Source organism: Aquarana catesbeiana, linkage group LG01 (assembly GCF_042186555.1).
Source record: "Aquarana catesbeiana isolate 2022-GZ linkage group LG01, ASM4218655v1, whole genome shotgun sequence".
Classification (NCBI taxonomy): Eukaryota; Metazoa; Chordata; class Amphibia; order Anura; family Ranidae; genus Aquarana; species Aquarana catesbeiana.
In genome coordinates this window covers 364,770,867-364,794,990 of record NC_133324.1, presented here as the reverse complement: position 1 = coordinate 364,794,990, position 24,124 = coordinate 364,770,867, and the positions used below count along the sequence as shown (strand labels likewise).

General features: G+C 40.8%; 1 protein-coding gene across 1 annotated transcript in view; it reads right to left on the bottom strand.

Annotated features, from left to right (window-relative positions):
* Nucleotides 1-1,154: 1,154 nt before the first annotated feature.
* Nucleotides 1,155-24,124, bottom strand: part of LOC141139965 (cryptic protein-like) — a 34,085-nt gene continuing 11,115 nt past the window's right edge. Inside the window, exons 3-6 of the mRNA XM_073626653.1 lie at nucleotides 22,406-22,576; nucleotides 17,738-17,852; nucleotides 5,396-5,508; nucleotides 1,155-1,411 (exon numbers count right to left, since the gene is read on the bottom strand). Of these exons, the coding sequence (XP_073482754.1) occupies nucleotides 1,263-1,411; nucleotides 5,396-5,508; nucleotides 17,738-17,852; nucleotides 22,406-22,576 (548 nt within the window). The 3' untranslated portion in view covers nucleotides 1,155-1,262. The remainder of the gene's footprint in view (nucleotides 1,412-5,395; nucleotides 5,509-17,737; nucleotides 17,853-22,405; nucleotides 22,577-24,124) is intronic.

The window sequence follows — 24,124 nt, the reverse complement described above, 5'->3', positions numbered from 1 at the left end:
TTGATTTTGCAAAGAATTGTGGGAAAAGATGACAATTTCAAAAAAACTCACCATGCATCTTTCTAAATACCTTGGAATGTCTTCTTTCCAAAAAGGGGTCATTTGAGGGGTATTTGTACTTTTCTGGCATGTTAGGGTCTCAAGAAATGAGATAGGCCGTCAGTAATTCAGGTGTGATCAATTTTCAGATATTGGCACCGTAGCTTTTGGACTCTCTAACATTCACAAAGACCAAATAATATACACCAAGTTGTACTTATTTTTACCAAAGATATGTAGCGGTATAAATTTTGGCCAAAATTTACGAAGAAAAATTACTAATTTGCTAAATTTTATAACAGAAACAAAGAAAAATTCATTTTTTTACCAAATTTTCAGTCTTTTTTCTTTTATAGCGCAAAAAATAAAAAACCCAACGGTGATTAAATACCACCAAAAGAAAGCTCTATTTGTGTGAAAAAAAGGATAAAAATTTCATATGGGTAAAGTGTTGTATGACTGAGTAATTGTCATTCAAAGTGTGAGAGCACCGAAAGCTGAAAATTGGTCTGGTTAGGAAGGGGGTTTAAGTGCCCAGTGGTCAAGTGGTTAAACATCAGAAGTAATTTTTGTTTTTTATTGACACATCGGGGAAAGTTTACACCATTCATACAAGTGACAAAGGGACATGTCTAGTTCACTCAAAGGTCAGAGGACCTGGTGTCCCTGGTTTTTGTCAAGTTGTTCTGTACACGTGTGAGAAATAAAGTTTTTTGTAAGGTTCACTAAACAACATTTAACCAAAGGCACTGTGCTAAACATGATCCCTAAACCCATATACTGTACAGTAAGTCACCCAGATTTTATTTGTAGTGCATATTAATTTTTAAGAGCTAAATTTAGGACACACATAAAGAAGACATTCACCAAATATATCTCAAACAGTTTTATTCAAATATATGGGTGTTCCATTGTGCTATTCAACCATGTTATACATCATTAAATGTAATACATAATGAATAAATTATTTATTTTATTTTTATTTTATTTATTTATTTCAGGTACTTATATAGCGCCGTCAATTTACGCAGCGCTTTACATATACATTGTACTTTCACATCAGTTAATGACGTTAATGAATAAATTATTTGTTAAATATTTCTTCCACAGGAAGTGTAAATAATAATTTAGTGTGCATGCAGTATACTGAATCTAAAGAATGATTCAGAGCAACCAAAACAGATTGCACATTTTAGTACAATTTTTTGTTAGTACATTTTTGTTCACATAACCAAGCACTGGGTTAGTAAATTGTTTCCAAATAACATGAAAATAAGAAAATAACAATAAAATAAAAATAACACATGTGCTCTTGAATGTAATATTGCTCCGTTAGAATGTAATTCTAACCAAATGTCATCATTTTCAGGATCTAAAGAAAAAAGAAAATAAAAATAGTTTTTAAATACTGCTAAGCCCTATTGCTTTTACATCATTATTGAGTTGTTGCAGATACCAAACTAAATGTGTATTTTTTTCAGTTAAAAGCAACATTGTTAAGTACTTGATAATGCTTATCTGCTATTTTTTGTGACTCAACCTAGAGTAAATGTTACAGAGATAAGCAGTGATAACAGAGTATTTCAAATCACTTATAAAATGTAAGATACATTACAAAATGTGTACCAAACCTGCAAATTTGTATGCCCATGAAAATAAATGTATCCTAAAATATACACCCCCTGAAAACCATACTTTATTTATCTGATTTTTTTTTGTTTTTATATTAGCAAACAATCTTATTTCATGGCAATATCTGAAACTGGTTCTATGCATAGGGATCGGTAATCCTATACTTCAAGGTTTTCAGAATCAAGTTGATAAAAAAATATTGCATGTGAATAGAATGTATTTTTATTTTCAACCAGCAGCTCTGGACTCCATTTCACATTTTTGGCAGTCCATTTTTGCCCGCTTCATTGGAAAAAAAAGTTTTATTGACCTAACCCAATAGCTCAAGCTAAAAATTAAAGACCCTACCCCAGCTGAAAGGGATTTCTCATAAGTGTCATTGGGCAGAAAGACAAAGACAGTAATAGTAACCTGAAACAGGTTCCAACCCTTTCTCTTTTTACTTATAGGATAGTGTATCTAAACCCAAAAACGCAACATGTTGCAGCTCAACAGTCTTTAGATATGGCTAAGTACTTTTTCTGCAATTGAAAAAAGATCTGTTGATGCTGAAAGACATGTCCTTGTCACTTTCTTCTGAAACAATGAGAAGAGGGGGGAGTGTTTGTATTTCAAATCAATAGAGCAGCCTAGGAATACAATAATGGCTCTATCTATAGAAACAGTACAATGAGTAAGATACGTCCACCTAGACAGGAAACATGTTACTGGCAGGATCATCATGCCAAAATAAAGGAATAGATGCCAAAAGAAAAAAAAATGTATGTCACCACCACATGTAGAGACTTTTTTTAGGGTGGGGGAGGTTGCATTTTTCAATACACTTTTTTAAAAACAGTTCTCTTGTTACAGTCTGTGTACCCACTGGAGATCTTTTCCTTTGCTTCCTGCCCTGATTGGAAGTTAGGGGAAGTATTTCCAAAATCCGGGGTTTTTAACCCTTACCCATGTTGTCCAAATCTTAAAAAAAGTTTTATCTGCACACAACTGAGACAGTGACCCTGCAGGCAAATAGCTTCTGCTGTATACTCTTTTATAACGCTCTGTCAGTCCTAGATCTTGAGTGCACTCCATGTGAAATGTTTGTTTGTAAGAAAAACACACAAAAATTCATATAAAAAAAAAACAAAACCCATTACAATTTCCATTTAATTACAGATAATCCAGTTAATCCATTCCGCTCACCATAAGTGGCACAATCTTGCTCCTTATTTTATAACCCCTCTGTCTTGGCCAAAAATTAGCCCATTTAGAGCCACCCCAGGGGGTACAGACTACATAAAGGGCTAAAAGTTTCCAGAGTCTCCATCCCAGTCTCAAGTCTTTTGCAGACTCTAACAGGCTTTATTCTAAGATTGCCTGTATTTGGCTCCATTCATGTTCCCATCAACTCTGACCAGCTTCCCGATCCCTGCTGAAGAAAAGCATCCCCACAACATGATGCTACCACCAACATGTTTCATAGAGCGGATGGTGTGCTCAGGGGGATGTTTTCACCACACATAGAATTTTCCTTTTAGGCCAAAAAGTTCAATTTTGAAAAAGTGGAAAGGTCTGGTGTCCCCAGTAACCTACTTCCATCCCTGTAACATATAATAAAACAAAGGATTCGCCCCGAATGAAGTGGGTACCGTTTCCGTCAGTAAACAAAACAGTACTAAATACAGTATATAGTTTACTCAAGTAAAATTGTTTACATGCATAGATATCACCAACAGTTGCCAATTTAAAAAAGATACATAAACAAGGAACTGTGATTGTGTAATAGTAGTGTACTGATGTATCCCTAGAGACCTCATTCGTCTAATAAAGAGTATGTATACATATGTTTATGCCAATACTCATTGACTTTACTTTACTACTTTAAATGCCTGACAAACATATTCATGTTTATAGCCTATACTCTTTATGGACTAACGAGGTGTCTAGGGATACATCAGTACACTACTATTACACAATCACAGTCCACCTCTCTCTCCTCTGTTTCCTTTCCTATATTTTCACTTGTTAGTATCCCTCTGCTATCCTAAGTTTCCAACCATCTCCATGTCCCTACCATCTTTGGCCCAGGCCTTTCATTCATATATACATATCTTTATGCTAATACTTATTGATTCTACTTTACTACTTTAGATGCCTGACAAACATACTTATGTTTACAGCCTATACTCTTTATGGACTAACGAGGTCTCTAGGGATACATCACTACACCCATACCATACCTGCTCTCCGTTTGGCCCCTGGCGGGCTCCCATCTGACTCCCTCCCCTCAGCTCCCTGTTGAGGCACTTGCTGCCGTCTTCTTGGAGTCGCACACCTGTAGCCATGGTCAAGCTCAGTGGTGAGTATGGGGACCCATAACCCCTCCTACTCTGTGCCTTTATAATTAATACTGTGCCATATTGCCAAATATATACTTTTTCATCCTAGGCACATTGTTACACACATCCACCCCGGAGAGCGAGCTGGATCTCGCGAAACGTGTTGGGTAGTACGATGCCTGTGTACTATGACTGCTATTACATCTATATACCAATATTCCTTGTTTATGTATCTTTTTTAAATTGGAAACTGTTGGTGATATCTACGCATGTAAACAATTTTACTTGAATAAACCATATACTGTATTTACTACTGTTTTGTTTACTGATGGAAACGGTACCCACTTCATTTAAAGTCCCGGGGCGAATCCTTTCTTTTTATTAAAAGTTCAATTTTGGTCTCATCTGACCAGAGAACCTTCTTCCACACGTTTGCTGTGTCCCCCACATGGCTTCTCGCAAACTGCAAACTGGACTTCGTATGACTTTCTTTCAACAATGGCTATTTTCTTGCCACTCTTTCATAAAGTCCAGATTTGTGGAGTGCACGACTAATAGTTATCCTGTGGACAGATTCTCCCACCTGAGCTGTGGATCTCTGTTTACCTGCTTCTGCTTGGATCTCAAAGTTACCATGGGCCTCTTGGCTGCTTCTCTGATTGATGCTCTACTTGTCCGGCCTGTCAGTTTAGGTGGATGGCCATGTCTTGGTAGGTTTGCAGTTGTGCCATACTCTTTCCATTTTTGGATGATGGATTGAACAGTGCTCCAAGAGATGTTCAAAGCTTGTGATATTTTTTTTATAATCTAACCCCGCTTTCTCCACAACTTTATCCCTGACATGTCTGGTGTGTTCCTTGGCCTTCACGATGCTGTTTGTTCACTATGGTTCTCTAACAAACCTCTGAGGGCTTCACAGAACAGCTGTATTATATTAAGTCTAAATTACACACAGGTAGACTCTATTGACTAATTAGTTGACTTCTGAAGGCAATTGGTTCCACTTTTAGTTAGGGGTATCAGAGTAAAGGGGGCTGAATACCAATGCACGCCACACTTTTCAGGTATTATTTGTAAAAAAAAATCGAAAACCATTTAACATTTTCCTTCCACTTCACAATTATGTGCCACTGTGTTGGTCTATCACATAAAATTTCAATAAAATACATTTACCTTTTTGGTTGTAACATAACAAAATGTGGAAAATTTCAAGGGGTATGAATACTTTTTCAAGTAACTGTAGTTTGATTATAAAGTGATAGATGCTGGTATTTTGCTGGTAACAAACTGGTAAAAGTTTAGTTATACTCTTCAAGAGTGGATTTTTCTGGGTTAAAAGTTGATGCAATTCAGTCATAAACCACACTTGCTTTGCCTTTCTTCTCAATGTAGAACAAACTCACCACAATTTGTTTGCCTAAACTCTGCTAAGCAATGAAGAACGCCATAGGTGCACCGACATAATCTGCAGCCATGTTGAACCCAGTCTCCATGTTTGATTGTGGCAGCACAGTTCCTGGGTAAAAATAAAAACATTTTTTTTTTTTTTTCATGACAGCTAAGGTTAACTATTATTACAGTAGCTAATAAGACATTTTGATCTAAAAAGATTTTCTCTAATTTAAAATTTATTTTAAGATTGCTGAGATTGTTTTTCAGATTGCTAAACATAACCTTGTGCATCAGTCTCTAAAACATTAAAGGGTAACTCCACTTTCATGGGGAAAAAAAATAGCAAATAAAAAAAAATAATATAGCATAAACAATTGTGACACAAGTCATATTGTAATTGAATATTTCCTTTCCTTTTCAATCTTCAGCTCTGTAATTTTCTGTAAAATGCAATGCAATATGACTACCTGGAGGTGTTCTGTACACAGAATGTGTACAGAATGCAGGGGCGGATCCAGGGGGGCAGGCGGGTGAGAGAGTGGGTGGGCTGGGCAGCTGAGCAGCTCGGCGGGCGGGTGAGAGAGCGGGCGGCTCCTCAGGTGGGTGGCTGGGCAGGTGAGAGAGTGGGCAGCTCTGCGGGCTGTTGAGAGAGAGGACGGGTGGGGCAGCTGAGTGGCTCAGCAGGTGGGTGAGAGAGCGGGCAGCTCCGCGGGCGGCTGGGTGGGTGAGAGAGCAGGCAGGCCGGGCAGCTGGGTGGCTCAGTGGGTGAGAGGGCGGCTGGCCTATCAGCGAGCCAGCGGGTGGGGGAGCAGAGAGATGACATCATCTCTCACCACCCACCCTGCATTCCTGCAGTTCCGCCCTCACTGTGCAGGAAGCAGCAGGCAGCAAAGAGATTACATCATCTCTATGCTGCCTGACTCTGGGACACAGCAAGAGACAAACCCCACCTTAGCAGGAAAGTGACACAGCAAGTGACAATCGGCAACGAGTGGCAGGTGATGTGGCAGGAGACAATCTGCAACGTGTGGTAAGTGACAGTACGCAATGAGTGGCAGGTGATGTGGCAAATGACAATCCGCAACTTGTGGCAGGTGACGTGACAAGTGACAATCTGCAACTTGTGGCAAGTGACGTGGCAAATGACATTCCACAACTTGAGGCAGGTGACGTGGCAAGTGACAATCCGCAACTTGTGGCAGGTGACGTGGCAAGTGACAATCTGCATCTGGTGGCAGGCAAGTGACAATCCGCAATTTGTGGCAGGGACGTGGCAGTGACAATCTGCAACTTGTGGCAGGTGGCGTGGCAAGTGACAATACACATCTGGTGGCAGGCGACGGTGGCAGGTAACAATCCGCAACATGTGGCAGGTGGCGTGGCAAGTGACAATCCGCAACGTGTGACAGGTGGCGTGGCAAATGACAATCTGCATCTGGTGGCAGGCGACGGTGGCAAATGACACACTCAGGGCTCCCACTGATTCTGCATTATGGTGAGTTGAACCATTTCATTTTATATAACAATGTAAGAATATAAATAATGTGCTTCAATTATCCTGACACCATAACAACCATGGTGCCAGGATGATTGAATGCTAACATCAGCCATTTCCCCGATAAACTGCCCGCAAAAAAACATATTTTCTGGCAGTGCCCCTCCCGAGACTAGACTCTGGATCCTCCCCTGACAGAACGCCCCCCCGAAACATCATTTCCTGCTTATGTGATTAGCTCACTGATTTTCACAGAAGTCTACACTAAGATGCAAGTCAGTATTTTGGCATGCCCCGCAGCAAAAATGTCATTTTTTGGTAAGATACTCCCAATATGAAATCACATCTAAAGGGATGCAGACCCTGAAACTTTCCTTATTAGAGCCCTGATTGTGCAGCAGCTGGTTGATAATTATTATGAAACCACTCCCATTAGACTCATTTAGAACAGGGGCACAGAGGAACAAACATGGATTTCTTCAGAATAACAAAAGGTAGGAATCTGCAACAAAGTGTGTTAAAATCCCTGCAATGTACATAGATCACCCAGAGGGGAATGGTTTTTTCTCAACAAAGGTGGAGTTACGCTTTGAGCCTACTTATTTCCAACAAAATCTGGATTTCTAAACCAGATACACAAAACAATATGTCGATTTTACCCTCCTGCTTTAACACAATGACCACCAAATAAAGAACAGAAAGACATTCATATTGGTTAAGGCTCAACTCAAAGTTATTTATTTATTTAGAATAGTGCAAAGGGTTAGAACCTCTATAAGTTTATTTTTTTCCAATTTTTCTTTTTTTTTTTTTAAGTAGAGTAGATTCTCCTTCGTTTCCTGTCCTGGTGTTATCATAAAAACATCTGAAGGATAGGTGACAGTCTCTGAGATTTTCTCCACTTTCTGTACATTTTCTATACCTATGACACCTTGTTATCTACACAGGAAGTGAGGGAACATCTTGCCAAAAAGATCACAATTGGTAGTAAAAATGTAGCATGGGCTCAAAACTTTTCCCATTCAGTCCAAAATAAGGAAAACATTTTAGCTGGAGCTTTAATGGTAATAGAGCTTCCTTGCAGCTTATTAAGAATTGTGCAGTTATGACATGTCAAGGAGTAAGAGTGGTCACGTACATAATATGTCTACCTGTCTGCTAGAAGCACAGAAATTCTTTTACCCTGAAATGTATTTGATTGAATTGTTAGTATAAATGCATGGAAGTTTTTAATGGAGTTCTTTAAAGCAGACACAAATATGCAAGGTCCATTTATTATAAACTAATCTATCCCCCCTATGTAAAAAAGACACATTATAAATGTGCAGAAAAGTTAGAAAATATACTTATTTTACACCCGGGTTGTGTCTGCTGTGAGAGTGAAGTTGCAATCTTTCCCAGCAAGAACCTGGAAAGTCTGAGGATCCTAAATCTCCTTAGAAGATGCTCTTGCATTGCACTCATCACGTACTTCAGTCCTCTTGTGAGCTTTGGTATACTGCAATCCCAACATTTTGCCACTGAACCATCATCTCCAGTTCAGAAGCTGGGTGCAAGGTATGTATATTTTGAACTAAATCTGCAGCAAGCAGCACAAGGGACACATCGCATTGGCTCTCTTCTGCTATTTTTAAAACAGTTTTGACTAAACTTAGGCTTGAAAACAAGCCCTCAATGGCCTCTGTAGCTGTAGATACTGTGGAGTAATTCATCCTCACAATTTCCCAGAGATCCAGTGAAGTTGTTTTTGCTCTCCCTCTTATTTTTGTGCACTTGCTCTGGCAGCCTGCCAACTTACGAGAGAAAGAGAGAGAGAGAGAGAGAAAGAAATAGAGAGAGAGAGAGAGAGAGAGAGAGAGAGAGAGAGAGTGAGAAAGAGAGAGAAAAAGAAAGAAAGAGAAAGAGAGAAAAAGAAAGAGAGAGAGAGAGAGAGAGAGAGAGAGAGATAGAGAGAGAGTGGTATAGATTCAAATATAATATTTGGAGAATGTTATATTACAAAAACTGTTAGGGACTGCAGACATGCAACAGGAGATGGCCAAAGACGATAGTCATGCTCTGGGACTATGAAGATGCTATAGGAGTTGTTGGAGACTGAGGACTTAAAAGGAAAAAAAAGAGATGCATGCTACAGAAAGAATAAAATAGTATAAAATAAATATGTTAAGTGATTTAACTGCTAGAAGCCAATCTAAAGAATATTTTTTCTTCACTGGCACTTAGGGTAAAGTAAGGTGAGTAAGCACCTAGGTAAAAAACACAGGCTGCTATCTGCAGGGTATCTGAGGGCCACGCAATAAATGCCAGTGGGCTGCTGGTAAAATGTATGTGTAGCCAAAACATTTTCTTTATTTTGTACAAAGTAAGGAAGTTTTAAATCCCCCATCAGTGCCTTGTTTGCTGTCTGTGTCCTCTTGGGGAGATCTTTATATTATCCCCCGCTCCAGAGACACTAGAAAGTGAAAAAAAATCTCTACCAAATGAAGAAAATTGAAACAGGTGTCCTTCCCTACTCCATCCATTTTATCTGATTCTAAATGTGTTTTAGTTCTCTCCAGATGCAGCTAGTAGAATCTAAAACCAGATTATAACACGTGCCAAAAATATGCATTCAAGTACATACAATATATTGTACTGCTGGCCAATAACCCATGCTCAGTAATGATCTGTCCATGAAAAAGATGCTAGTAATTACTGGGAGACACATGGGTGTAATGCAGGAAGGATAACAAGTATTCACACAAAATGAAACTTTATATCATTTGATCATAAGACCCTTCTGTTTTACCTAAATGAAAGGGAAAAGATTTTCAATGCATATGTGAGGAAAATTATCATATGTAACAGGTGCGCTGGCGAAGCCTTTGAGTTTAAGTGATTGCTATCCAAACTGCATATAGACAAAACAAAACTAAGCATGCCAATGATGGCCAAATTTGTAGCAATTAAGTCCAGTAATATAAAAGAATAATTATTTATATATTTTCCAAACAATGTTCAAGTGAACAGACAGCTTGGCTCCATTTAGATCTTATCTTCTTTATCACTGCCAAATATCAATAACAGGATAATTTCTGCACTTTTTACAGTTTCGCTGTTTGAGAATGAATGAGCTAGCCTGAGGTTCTTCAGCTACACAAACAGCTCATAGAAAACTTTCAAAGCTTTTAATGTTCATCCTCAACTGCCCTCATTTAAAATAATAAAATAAATGACTGGTTCCAAAAACTTTTTAGTATGATGGAAAATCTCTACCACTCTTTATGCTCAGTGCCATGCACTGCCCAGTTATTACCAACATAGAACGCTTCAGTAGTGTTAAAGTGTTACTAAACCCACAACAGTAAAATCAGTCTGTATATGAAGTAAAGCATGCTTGTTATACTCACCGTGGAACCTAAGGGGTTAATCCTCTGCATTGTGTATACAGGCTGTGTAATACTGTCTTCTCTGATACTCCTCTTTTTTAACTAACTCCAACCCATCTCTTGCTAGAGCAGAGCATTAGGAGTCAGGCTGCACATGCTCAGTTTGGTGTGCATTACTACAATTTCTTTTCTTTTTCTTGGGAGGGTGCATGTGATCAGCACAGGGCCAATCTGCACTGTCCAGACAGAAGGTCAGGGGAGAATGAAAACTCCTATTACAAGTCACAAGACTGCTCTATACCGCTGATGAAAAAGGTTTATATAAAAAGCAGTTTATATTTACTAAAACTATTTACTAAAACTATTGGACATTGATGTTCTCTGTTCTGTGGGAGACCAGATATAGTAAATGCTATGCCTGGGTTTAGTAACACATTAAAGTGACACAAAATGAGGGGCGGAGTCAGTCAGTTTAGCAGATGGCAGCATAGAACCAGAGTGCTGCTGAAAACTAGCTCCAGCGACCACACAGCAACTTCACAAGGGGCACAATCCAACCCTCTAGCACCCACTACCTTCCTGCCACTATCGAGCATTATGTCCAAGTGATGGAAGGATCTCAAACTGCCACGGAAGCCCTCAACATTCTTCACTGCAGTAAGCCCGGGCTGGTGCCAACGGTTCCCTCCGGGATCCCACGAGGCTTTCTCCTGTTCAGTCTTCCAGCCACAGCCTGCCACAGAGACCGGAGCTTTCCCATCCTACAGTGGCTAATGGTGAGTCCTCTGAGCCAAGCTCTCCCTTGCCAGCCCAGTTAAGTCCAGGCCCAGGATGGAGACACAAACCCTCTCACAAGAAGCCCCAGCCCTCTTTACGCTGCCCTTCTCAGATTCACAGAAGCCAAGTGATAGATTCCTTTCCTGCCTCAGATCAGCCCATCTCTGAGGAGACTATGAAGAGTATGCTAATCTCATGGAAACAAACCCTCTATACTGATCTATCTACAGTCTCCTCACTAGCTCACAATTTACAAGCACAGGATCAGCATATCACACATAAAGAATCGAAAATGACAGAGATGTCCACCGCTCATAATGAGCTAGTTGATGTCTATACAGATCACGAGGAAGAGCTTCAACTTATATACTTGGGCAGAATGGCATGGCTGCACAAAACAACATATGGGTATGCTGTTCCCTTTAAGAGGCAGTGGAGGTGCACACTGTATAATTGTCAATGGTCCCAAAAATGTGTCAAAAGTGTCCGATCTGTCTGCCGCAATGTCGCAGTACCACTAAAAATCACAGATCGCTGCCATTACTAGTAAAAATAAAATAATAAAAATGCCATAAAAATGCCATAAATCTTTCCCATAGTTTACAGATGCTGTAACCTTTGCCCAAACCAATCAATATATGCTCATTATGATTTTGTTTACCAAAAATATGTAGAAGAAAATATATTGGCCAAAACTATTGAAGACATTTGTTTTTAAAAACATTTTTGGGGATATTTATTCAGAGGAGATCAAATACCACCAAAAGAAAGCTCTATTTGTGGGAAAAAATTCCGTTTGGGTACAGCGTCGCACAACCGCGCAATTGTCAGGTAAAGCGACGCAGTGCCAAATTGTAAAAAGTGCTCTGGGCAGGAAGGGGGTAAAATCTTCCGGGGCTGAAGTTAAACTTGTAACCTAGAGGATAGGTCGAGACAAAACAATATAAAGTTCCAAAACATCCCTGAAGAGGTCCAAAAACCAGAGCTGGTGCAATACTTGCAGAATTTGAGGCATTCTCTAATTCGAGACCTATAAAAAAAAAAGACATGGAAATTCATAGGCTCCCAAAACCATCCCATCTACCAGCATCCACAGCTAGAGACATACTAGCTCGCATTCACTTTTTGACCACTAAAGAAAAAATGATGCATGCAGCAAAGAGGGCTGATAAACTACCTGAACCCTTCACTAACATCAGACTCTATTCAGAGCTCTCTAAAATAATGATGGGAAATAGGAGACAACTATCCACCATCACCAAGGCCTTGCAGAACCATCATATCACCTACAAATGGGTAGGATTCCCCACCAAACTTTTGATAACTCATTAGGGATGAACACATGCCAATATGAACCCTGTCTGGAGGCCTTCAGCTACTGAGAGAGTGGCATTTGATCCGTGAGGAAGCCCAGCTGCCCACGCTTCCTACTTTCTCTCACATGGAAAATGAGTGGGGCTACCAAAATACTTAAAGGACCTACCTGTGCCCTAACTAAGCTACTTTGTCAGATTTCAACGGCCTACCTGGATAGTTCCTTAAATGTTAACCTTCCTTCTGGTTATTGAAGATACCATCTGCAAATACTGTTTTCCCCCCTTGTTCTTTAGCAGTTTTTTTCTGCCCATTGAGCCCGTTTTTATTGTTGGCTCTTATTTTTTTCTCTTTTGTTTTTTTTTCTACTAAAGTTGTGCCACTACCCGTGTCATTACACCAGCTTCAGATACCTACCAAAGACTGTTATTACTTTGTCTGCAACTGTACCGGGAACTGAATCACATTTTCTAACCTTCTCCACCTTAGCCTAATTGCTTCTCCCTGAGATCCCAGTCTCCTCACCACCTTCATCTCACCATGGATTTTAAGCTAGTGTCCTTGAATGTTAGGGGTCTTAATAGCCCCACAATAATGAGCTGCTCTGCAGAAATAAGCAAATACCCTACAGGCCGACATCTTATTCATAAAGGAGATGCACTTTGCCCTGACTAAAACCTAGACGTTCAACATTAAACATTATGATCTCCTGATTCTTGCCTCAGGACCCACAAAAAACAATGAGGTATTGATAACCAATTAAGACTCTCTCATTCCAAATCCACCAAATGCATATAGACCCACAACGCCGCTATATCATCCTGGTATGTGACATCAACCAGACCACCTACACACTTGTGAACGTCTACATTCCCAACATGAAACAGATTCGCTACTGTAAACACCATTTGAAGAAATTGGAAACCTTAAGAAAAGGCAGTGTAATTATAGGGGAAACTTTAACACTGTGGGTGACCACACATTGGATACCGCTTCAGGCTCATGACATCACCGACCAGCCTTGAAATCCCTCTACCATGCTCACAATTTGTATGATGTGTGGAGATGCCAACATGGCTCAGAGCAAGACTTTACATATTTCTATCCCTCCCACCTCTCATACTCTCGTATAGACTACTTTATTGTTGATAAATGGACTCTCCACAATGTGACTTCATTGACCATTGGCACCATCATATGGTCCGATCATGCCCCTATTTCATTATCACTAGGGTTTTGTCAGGTTGGTGCACCTCGCCTGTGGAGATTCAATGCCTCCCTCCTGGCAAATCCAGACGTTTATCAGAGCATTACTGAGGCTCACCACTCTTTTAAACTCAACAACTTACCAGATACTGACCGATTTATTTTATGGGCCTCATATAAAGCCTACATGTGTGGGGTACTCATCAAGTTGAATAGCAAAATTGGGAACCAGAGGACTAAGCAGGTTGATGAGGCTATACGTCTGATAGAAAGCTTAGAGGTGCAGAATAAACAGTCACCCTCCCCTCACCTAACCAAAGATCTATTCCTGGCATGGAAGAAAACTACGTCATTGCTGTTACTAAAATTTGAGTCTAATTTGAAATTTACCAAGTCTAATTATTACTCCCTAGGGAACAAAGCTGGAGCACTCCTATCTGGAGAGTTAAAGCTCAGCCTGCAAAAAACAAAATTACCTCCCTTAACCACCCCACCTCGAAATACCTCCTAACCAACCCCCAAGAGATTGCTGATGCCTTTAGAGTCTACTACACCTCTCTCTACAATCTCCACAAAGACCACTTTACCCCACAACCCACAGATAAAGCTATCAAAGAATTTCTAGACTCCACTGACCTGCCATCTCTGAATTCCTCCCAATGACATTCACTCTCTCAACCATTTTCTGATACAGAACTTCTTCAAGCGATTAAAACCATGCCCTCTCACAAGTCCCCAGGTGAAGATGGCTTTACAAACAAATTTTACAAGCTCTTTGCTAACATACTATCGCCTCATTTGACTAGCCTCTTCAGTCATGCTGCATCCTCTGGTTCCTTGCAAAATGACTTACTGCGCTCAGTGATTACTACTATTCCTAAACCGGGGAAAGACTACTATCTACAGCCAACTATAGGCCAATATCCCTATTGGATACAGACATTAAGTTACTAGCTAAAGTGTTTGCCCGCAGACTACAAGCTTTTCTCCCCCCTCTAGTGCACCCAGACCAGGTTGGTTTTATACCAGGCAGGCAAGCATCGGATGCCACTAGAAGGGTCATTGACCTCATTTACCACACTACCGTCACAAAAACGCCTTCTCTGATGCTCTCCTTGGACGCAGAGAAGGCGTTTGACAAGGTCACTGGGGATTCCTCCAAAACATCCTCTCTATGTTTGGCATTAATGGGTGGTTCCAGCCCGTAATCCTTTCTCTATATTCCAAACCTTCAGCTAGAGTGCTCTCAGGAGGGGCCCTGTCCACACCTTTTACTAAAACTAATGACACCCGACAGGAATGCCCCCTATCTCCACTCATTTTTGCCCTAATAAGGGAGCCCTTTGCCACTAAAATCAGGTGTGACCCACGTATCTCAGGTATCACATGCTCTAGAATGGAACACAAACTTAGCCTCTTTGTGGACGATGGTATACTTTTAATTACCAACCCGTCCCAATCACTAGCAGCAGTTCAGGAGGTTTAGTGTCCTGCTATAAACTCAATGCCACCCAATCATTGATCTTGCCACTCCCTCTGCCCCAACCACTGATCTCTCAGCTGCAGAAAACCTTTCCGTTTGTATGGGCAGACCAATCTATTCCCTACTTAGAAATTCAACTAACCTCCTCTAATAGCCAGCTTTTTGACCGAAATTTCAAGGCCTTCCTCTAAAACCTTCCCCAACTTTTAAGCTCCCTCTGCCTTACTGGCGTCTCCAAACTAGGTAGAATAGCTTCTTTCAAAATGCTCATTTTACCAAAGCTTCTTTACCTGTTTTGCACTCTAATTATGCCTTATACTAAATGTATATGGGATTCAAAACCACCACTCTGTGCTAACTCTACCTTAACCAGACCTCACCACATGGGAGGTGTTGGATTACCTCACATTTGTACCTACTATCATGCCACAGCTCTAGACCAAATTTACTATTGGTGGAATCAAACCCCCCAAAAAATATGGTCCATCATAGAGACCTCGCTCTATCCACATAATGGGCTAGTCAATTCCCTCCTTCTAACCACAAGAGGATTACCTCTTCTTCTAGCACCATTTCCTGCCATCACTGCATCCTTGGAGGCTTGGAAGCAATTCTCCTCAGCACACGTATCTTCTCTCCCTATCCACAAACCCCCAATCCCTCTGAGGGCTCTAAGTACACAGATACACGACTTATCAATGCATCACTATTCTAATACCGTTTGACACCCTGTGCAAGGAATTTAACCTCCCAGCCACAGACTCTCTGTCTGGAATAATTTTGATTAGCTCTGCACAACTTCATCAAAGCATAATTTCTCTTTTCCTTTTCTGTATTTGTTAAAACCTAATAAAAACTATTGGAATTAAAGTGACACAAAACATTATCCTTATTCTCTAAAAATAATCTGTACACATCCACTACATCCACTGACCCTGTAATCTATTCTTCATGTACTGAAATCTGTACCGCTGTCCGTCTAATGACTGGCTTCTGTTGAATGGCTTTGCTGGAAAACCAAATTTTTATCAGCCAATGTCTGCATGAGCTGATTTGTGTATGCGATGAGGGGGAGTCCCAGTTGTTAGAATACAATAGAGCAGCAGGAGAGATACCTACATCAACCCCACTTGTATTGATGTGGGGATCTGCCAGTTTTTTGTGTTCAACCTGCTGGATGAATGAAAAAACTACCTGTGTATATTGAACCTTACTGTGTTTTTCTGCCACCTTGTGACATCCTCGGTATGCTCCCAAACCTCTCTTTTTTCATTCACTTTCATTTCTTTGGAAGAAGCCATGCGTGTTAGTTGCAATCATGCGCACTGCTTTATGTGTATTACACATCTGATAGTCCAAAGGCCATAATTCCTAATCCATCTCAGGAGTGAGCAAGAGAGGGTGGCTACATTACTACATACAGTGGGACCATGGCAAATAAAGGTAGCCACCTCTAACAGTTGGATCACAGCAACAAAAAAAGGAATTTGGAGATTTGGAGAAGGCTGAGAACAATAGAAGGTACTGCTTTGAGTTAAAGCGGGGTTCCACCCAAATTTTGAACATTATCTCTATGCATTCTCTTCCTTGCCTAGATGCTGACATGCTGTGTAAAAAAAATTAAATCGCTGTAATTACCTTTTTTTTTCTAATCTTCTTAGCACTTCCTGGTTTTCCTCCCATGGGAGTAGGCGTGTTTCTAGCCTCTCCCAGACCTCCCACAGTCCCCTGGGAGCTAGTCTCAGGCTTCCCAGCATGCATTGTGCAACAGCGTCATCGCAACATCTCAGTGAATGCTGGGAGCACAGCATTCACCGCATCCAGGAAATACATGCTTGTGGGCTTCAAATGCCCACAATGAAGATGGAAACCGCCTTCAGTGAATTTTATAAGTTATTCTTTACAACGAAATCGGACACAGGCGGACTTATTACACAGAACATGTGAGTAGATAATCATGAGAAGAAAAGTTTGTGAATGAACTCCAAAAAGAAAAAACGATAGATAGGTGGACCCCCGCTTTAAGAATACAAGCCTAAATAGAATTTTTTCCAGAGTTTAATGTCACTTTAAGGTAACGTTAGTGTATTGCTGGTCTAATAGTTGTCTGGTCTAAAGCCTCGTACACACTACAATTTTTTTTTTCGTTCAACCCAGTGGGCTCAAGTCGGATTAGCTGTATTAACTATACGATGTTAGTACAGCGATCTCCCCTGCTGTTCTATTGTGTTCTGACAGGGGATCTCCCCATACCCGCCAGAACACTCCGGTCAGCGCTCTCAGCCATTGGCTGAGAGTGCTTCTGTTGAAGGGGCTGAGAGACCTTTTTTGGTCATGCCCCTTTAACAGAAGCTGGCCAAACAGCCGGTTTCTACTGGACACAGGAGCCGAAGGTCGGCCGGTTTCTATTGAACCGGCTAATGCCACCCAACATTCGGCCTGTGTGTACTAGGCTTAAGTAAGGTAGTGTATAGCTGGTCTAATAGTTGTACAAATACCCTATCTAGTACAGTTAGCATGATTTCCACTTTAATTTGGCTATATACATTGAGACTGGATAAAAAAAAACCCTGCTGAGCTCATAACCTGGCCTCTAACAGCAAGATGTTTGGTCAAACATCGGTGGCCATACACAGCCTTATATTCGCAAAGATGCAACTGCTAACTTCTTTCTGGAAAACAATTCTCTTATTCACCACTTAAATCTTACCTTTTCCTTTCATCAAATTCACAATATCGTCCAGTGAAATGCTTTGGGCAAGCACAGAAACTTCCTAAGACGCAAGTTCCTCCATTCATGCAGCAATTTCTGTTGAGTTTACTGCCTTAAAGAGACAAGGAAATTGTTACATTGACACACTTAGCAACACTGCCCATAGATAAATCTTATTTGTCTCTAGTCACCAAAAAATCTTTAAAAGGTTTACATTTATTGTCTTGTAAAGCAATACAATTAGCTGCCTGTTAGAAATGTTTGTTCAGTGAAGGCACTGTTATTTGTACAAGGATTAAAGGACAACTACAAAAGATTAGTGCCTTTTATGCTGACACTCCAAATAAATTCTAGTTGGGGGGTGCTACATGTTCCTGCCTAATTATTTATGGCACTCTTAAATAGTGTTTTTTGAGAGGTACTTTGGAGCCACATAGGCCATAAAGGATGCGAGAATTTACAGTTGTCATACTCCTTGCAAGAAGGATCAGTTTACTTGACATTACCATCTCAAAAAGGGTATTTTCAGTTTTGCATTCAAATTTAAGGAAACCCTACTATATGTTTGTAATGTGTTCCCATTCACACAGCATAGTTAATGTTTTTTTCAAAAAATATTTCTTACCTTTTTCCAAGGAGGAGTAATGGTTGACTCTAAGAATTTCTGGGCAGTCACAACTGTTTTTGACCCCAAACTATCCCTCATTAACATACAATGCAGGAGGGTGGTTTCTAAATGGTTACCTCTTTGTTAGGACAGACAGTGTTCAAATCTAGTTTACAGATGATAATGAAGAACTGCAAATGCAGTACTGACAGGGTCAATTATGCTCACATTATTCCACAGCCCCCTACTAGACATTGCAAAGTAAAGAGCACTTTTTAAAGTGGAAGTAAACACTTTATTTTTACTTGTACCTACAGGTAAGCTTATAATAAGGCTTATCTGTAGGAACAGCGAATATATCCTAGATCTGCATAGTTTAAGAGATATTCACACTGCATGCAGCCGGTAATGTCACGGGTGCATCAACTCTGAAGGGATGGTATACCCATGCTGCCCTTTTAGAGCTCCATGCCATGGTCAGTGACATCATCACGTGCAGCCAATCAGAGAGCCAGAGGAGGCAGACCCAGAAGGTAGACTGGGTGAAGATGATAGCAGTGACAGCGAGGCACTGGAAGGCTTTGTTCTAAGGCAAGTATTTCATAATGTGCTAGTATGCGATACATACTAGCACATTATGCCTTTGCCCTGCAGGGTTTAAAAGAAAAAAATAGGTGCTGTTTACTACCGCTTTAAAGTTTTAAACAAGTAAAAAGCACTTAAAAAGGTAACCAGCAACTTTTATGTTTTTTTTTAAGTTACGCTACAGTATGTTAACGTCAACATGTAACAAATATAAAGTAGGTGTTATCCCAATTTGGCTGCAAAGTGGAAATACACTTTAGGGGCTAGTATACTCAAGTATGAAGGTCTGACATGGTGTTGAACATAACTTCCTGAACAAATCACACTCCTCTCAAGAGCCCTCAGCCTTAAAGGGGTTGTAAACCCTTGTGTTTTTGCACTTTAATGCATCCTATGCAATAAGGTGCAAAAACTTCCGGCAGTCACCGGCCCCCAAGCCCCCCATTTTACTTACCTGAGACCTGGAATTCATTCGGCAGAGGCACGCTGTCCCTCTCTGAACGTGGTCCTGGCTCTTGATTGGATAGATTGATAGCAGCGCAGGCATTGGGTTCTGCTGCTGTCAATCAAATCCAATGACGCGGGCGCCAGGGGGCGGGGCCAAGTCTGGCATTCGTGTCTATGGATGCCGAATGCTGGACTCAGGAGTGAGCCCACAAGGTAAACCCCAGGAGAGCGCTTCTCCTAGGGGGTTATCATGTGGGGAGGAGCCGCAAGAGCCACCGGGGGACCCCAGAAGACAAGGATCGGGGCCACTCTGTGCAAAACAAGCTGCAGAGGAGGTAAGTATGACATGTTTGTTATTTAAAAAAAAAACGAGCCTTTACAATCAAGCAGTGAGCTAGTTCTTCGGAGCATTTATGCAAATATTAAAATGCCTAATGAATGGATATCTGTCTGAAGGACTGGGAACTCATGGTAAACTGCATTTACATCTGATCACACTAGATAACACCCACATGTGATGCTGAACATCCATGATTGAAGGAACTGAAGTCCAATGAATAAAAGGGGTTGGCCAGGGACAGTCGGGCTGGGGCAAAGGGCTATATAATGCTGGCTATCTTTCAGAGAGGAATGTCTGGTGGACTTGCTGTACTTTGTAATACACATTTGGGGAAATTCCATTGGAGCACAGAATGGAAAGTGCCAGTGCTTGCATCCAATTCATGTTCCTGTCGCATGTCTGCAATGGAGAAGGAGCACTGAACATTCCTTCCCCAGTGCACTCACCCCTGCACCCCGCCCCCCCTACTATGCCCGTCACACTGATGGACCTTTGACCAAGGGGTTTTATACAAGGGGTGGGTGGAGCCTGATGGGGAACTGAGAGACTAGTTCCCCCATCAGGTCCGCTCCACTTTTGATGGACAGCGCATGGGAGTGGGCAGATCCATAGCTGCTATTCAGTCCAAAAGCAGCCTTTAAATCCGCTGCTGTGCACTGCCACTCAAAAGGAAAGTGAACCTAATAGAAAACAAGTCTCTCAGTTCCCCATCACCCAATGACAAGTAATTTCCTAAATATGATTATTGACCATATATGGGTAATGATGCTGTATCTACCAGACCTTTTGCTTACATTTAGCTTTGAAAATTTCCTGAGGCAGGGCAGGGGATACATCGCTGTGTGGGAAGCAATCACATAAAGGACAGCTTCCCAGCAGAGGCAGGGCCTGCTGTGAGTACTGGCATACCTCTGTAGGGCAGATCAGAGTTGGTCTTAATTACTGCCAGTTTCCTAAATGGAGAACTGGCAGAAATTCTTTAAGAACGCGTCGCTGCCAAAGTGATAGATTCTGAAAGTGGTAGTAGGAATTGCATTTTCCGCACATGCCGGTACTGCTATCAACACTGGAGTAAATGCTTGCCTGAATTATGAGCAGGTAGTTCTTAACAGAACTACTACCTGAAAATTGCTGTTAGGGCGATTTTGAATTTCCCTGATTGTGAGAAGCCCACAGTGTACAGTGGAATCAGTAAGCAATTTAAGTACAGAAAAGGAACCTGTACAACTGTGGAAGAGTAAATGTAAGGCCAGAGTTCAGATTTAAGAACTTCCCACCTGCGCTATAGCCAAAAGATGGCTACAGCACAGCTCTGCAGTTCTGGGCGGGTGTCCATTGACATCCTCCAAGAACTGCACTTCCAGTGTGCCCCCTGGGGTGCGAATTGAGCCTGGTCTGTGGCCACTGTGTCCTTTGGACACAGCTGATTACAGATTGTGGTAAAGGGCCAATCACAGCGGCCCTCTACCATGTGATCAGCTGTGTCCAATCACAGCTGGTCACATGAAAACAGACAAGTCATTTCCTCACACGTTATCTCTGTGTGAGGAAAGGAGAGCCGATAATCGGCAAAGCTGACAGGGCACAGTGCATGAGTGCCCATCAGTGCAGCCTCCCCTGTACCCATCAGCGCAGCCTTTCAGTGCCCATCAGTGCAGCATCACCAGTGCCTATTAGCGCAGCCTCATCAGTGCCCATCAGTGCAGCCTATTAGCGCCTATCAGATTAGCCTCATCAGTGCATATACGTGAAGAAGAAAAATTACTTATTTGCTAATTTTTTTCTGTTTGTTTAGCAAAAAGTTAAAAAAAAAAAAAAAAAAGTGGTGATTAAATGCCAGCAAAAGAAAGCTCTATCTTTCTCAAAAAATGATACAATTTCATTGGGATACAGTGTTGTATAACCCCGGAATTGTCATTAAAAATGCGAGAGCACAGAAAATTGGCCTAGGCAGGCAGCAGATGAAAGTGCCCGGTATTAAAGTGGTTAAATAAAAGTTACACATGTTTCTAACTGCTTGTTGACAGTTATGCTTCAAACCTAACTTCAGCAAAATTAAGACCCTAGCTATCCAGAAAAAGACAATGTATAATACGTTAGGATAAACTACAGAACTCAAAACATAAAATGTGGGGAACCAAGACATCACTGAAAGAAAAATAAAATGTGGGATATTAGGGGGTTAGTGTGAAAAGGGTCTGGAGACTCAAGTGGTTAATGGTAAATTTCACCTTGATTTCTTTTGACAGAACTCTTTCACACATGCAAAATGAAAAATAGATAGTTTTGACTGGAGTAAACGTATTTTCAGTGTAAAATGCTTGTGACATAATGAGTTTCCTTTTTTCTAAGCATATTAAAGGATAATCCACTCAAAAATACAACTTGTTTCTACATCATTTGTAACATGTGCACAGTCCAGAATTAAGATGCTGACATTGAAGGCTATGCTAGAGAAGAAAATGTGCCATATATCTCTGTTTACTACCGCTTCAGGTTTAACTACCTAAGAAAAAGAAACCTAGCATGGTTTATTTTAGAACTCGTAGGAAAGCAATTATGTGCAAAATGACTGGATAAAATGTCATCCCAATTAAAATTAATTTATTAAAATGTATTTGTGTTTCTCCAGGATCCATTAGCGGTAATTTAATGGAAACTCATTTCACAGAGTCTGGCTACTTACTTTCAGTAAGACCAGTGAAAGGGATAAGTGCTTCAGTGTTTGGTAGCCTTCTGACCCCAGTGCTTCTGTTCATCTCATGTAGTATATCCATGACCCTGGTTCCATTTACCTGTTGAGGTTCAGACTTTGCATACAAACTATTAAAGGCTTCGGATATCGCCTTTGCACTTCCTAAAATTTGGAAAACAGACAGAAAAATGTACCATGATTGTTGACAGAGTTTGTAATATTAAACCATATCTAAGTCCAGAAAATAAAATATATTCAGCTCATGGATTCTTAGATGTAGTTACTAGATTACTTTTTATTTTTCTGAAATGTTTGTCCTTTATTTTAATGTTGGTAGGTGCTGTCACCGTCCCCATTCACTTAACCCCAAGTCACATAACCCCAAGCTATGTAAGCAAAAGGGCAGAGTGGTGTTGACATCACTGATCAAACATGGTCATGTCCATATTTGATCAGTGATCTCACCATATTCTCTCCCACTTGTGAATAACCTAATAACATTTCTGGAATGCTGTCACTACTGGTGGGAGTGCTGCATAAGTCTATGGGTCAAGATATTGATGTTTTTTTCTTTGATGTTTTTTTCTTTGGACGATCAGTGTGTGACAATCATCGTGGTTGATGCTAGATTTACAATACTGTATTTAAGCGGTTTTAGTTATTTTAATTAAACTCTCATCAAACAATTATGTGTGTTTATTGTGACATTGCTTTGTGAATGATAAAGAGTACTATATACTCCTTACTCATTCACTTGGGGGGGATATTTGGGGCCCCCCAATCTTAAAGAGGGCTTCTAGATTCCCCCCTACACATCCACAATCATTGGACCAGAGTTTCTCATCAACATGTTCATCTGACCCCCCCCCCCCATGTTGAGGGCATGTGGTCTGTTATGATGCAGCAAAAGAAAGCAGTGCAGATGCCTCCCTTTCCTGGTCTGCCAGGCTGCATGATTTGATTAAGAGCCTGGTATGGTTTTGAGGGGGGGGGGCCCAATTCCATTTAATTTCTTTTTGCAATGGGTTAAATCTGCAACAAATCTGGAGGGTCTGATATCGATATTGAGTGGTAAGCTTTGGGGTTTTTTTTGTTTGTTTTTTTCTTGTGTTGGGTTTCCCCTTACAATCCATACCAGATCCCTCCCAAGCAGTTAGCTTTTCACTACTTATTTAAAAATTTGCCTTACAATTATATCAACATAAAAACCCTTACTTTAAGGGCCATCTTATACATGTGAGTCTTTAATACACCCCCAGTTATAATAAGCTTGGGTATGCTTGGAACTTAGTCCAGGCAGGTGGGTTGAGGCTAGGATCCAAACACACTTGAACTAATCTACTTTTGTTGATCAATTAATACTGACTAGGCCACACACAAATTTAATTTTGTAAAGCTTAGTGAAAGGATAATAAACCAAAATTCAATGTACAGTATGGACAACTTTAGAAGACTGACAGTAGCTAAATTGAGGACTTGAAAAAGGTGCAGCAGGTGTTACAGCACATCCAACGCACCTGTTTTAAATTGCACATCACTGAGCTGCACCCACCAAGTACTTGAGCATGAAGTGGGCAGAAGGAAGGCAAGATATTAGCTTAAGGGCTTTCACACTGGAGCGGTGCACTGGCAGGATGCTAAAAAATGTCCTGAATGCAGCATCTTTGGATATACACCGCTCCTTCACCGCTCCTGCCCATTTAACTGAAT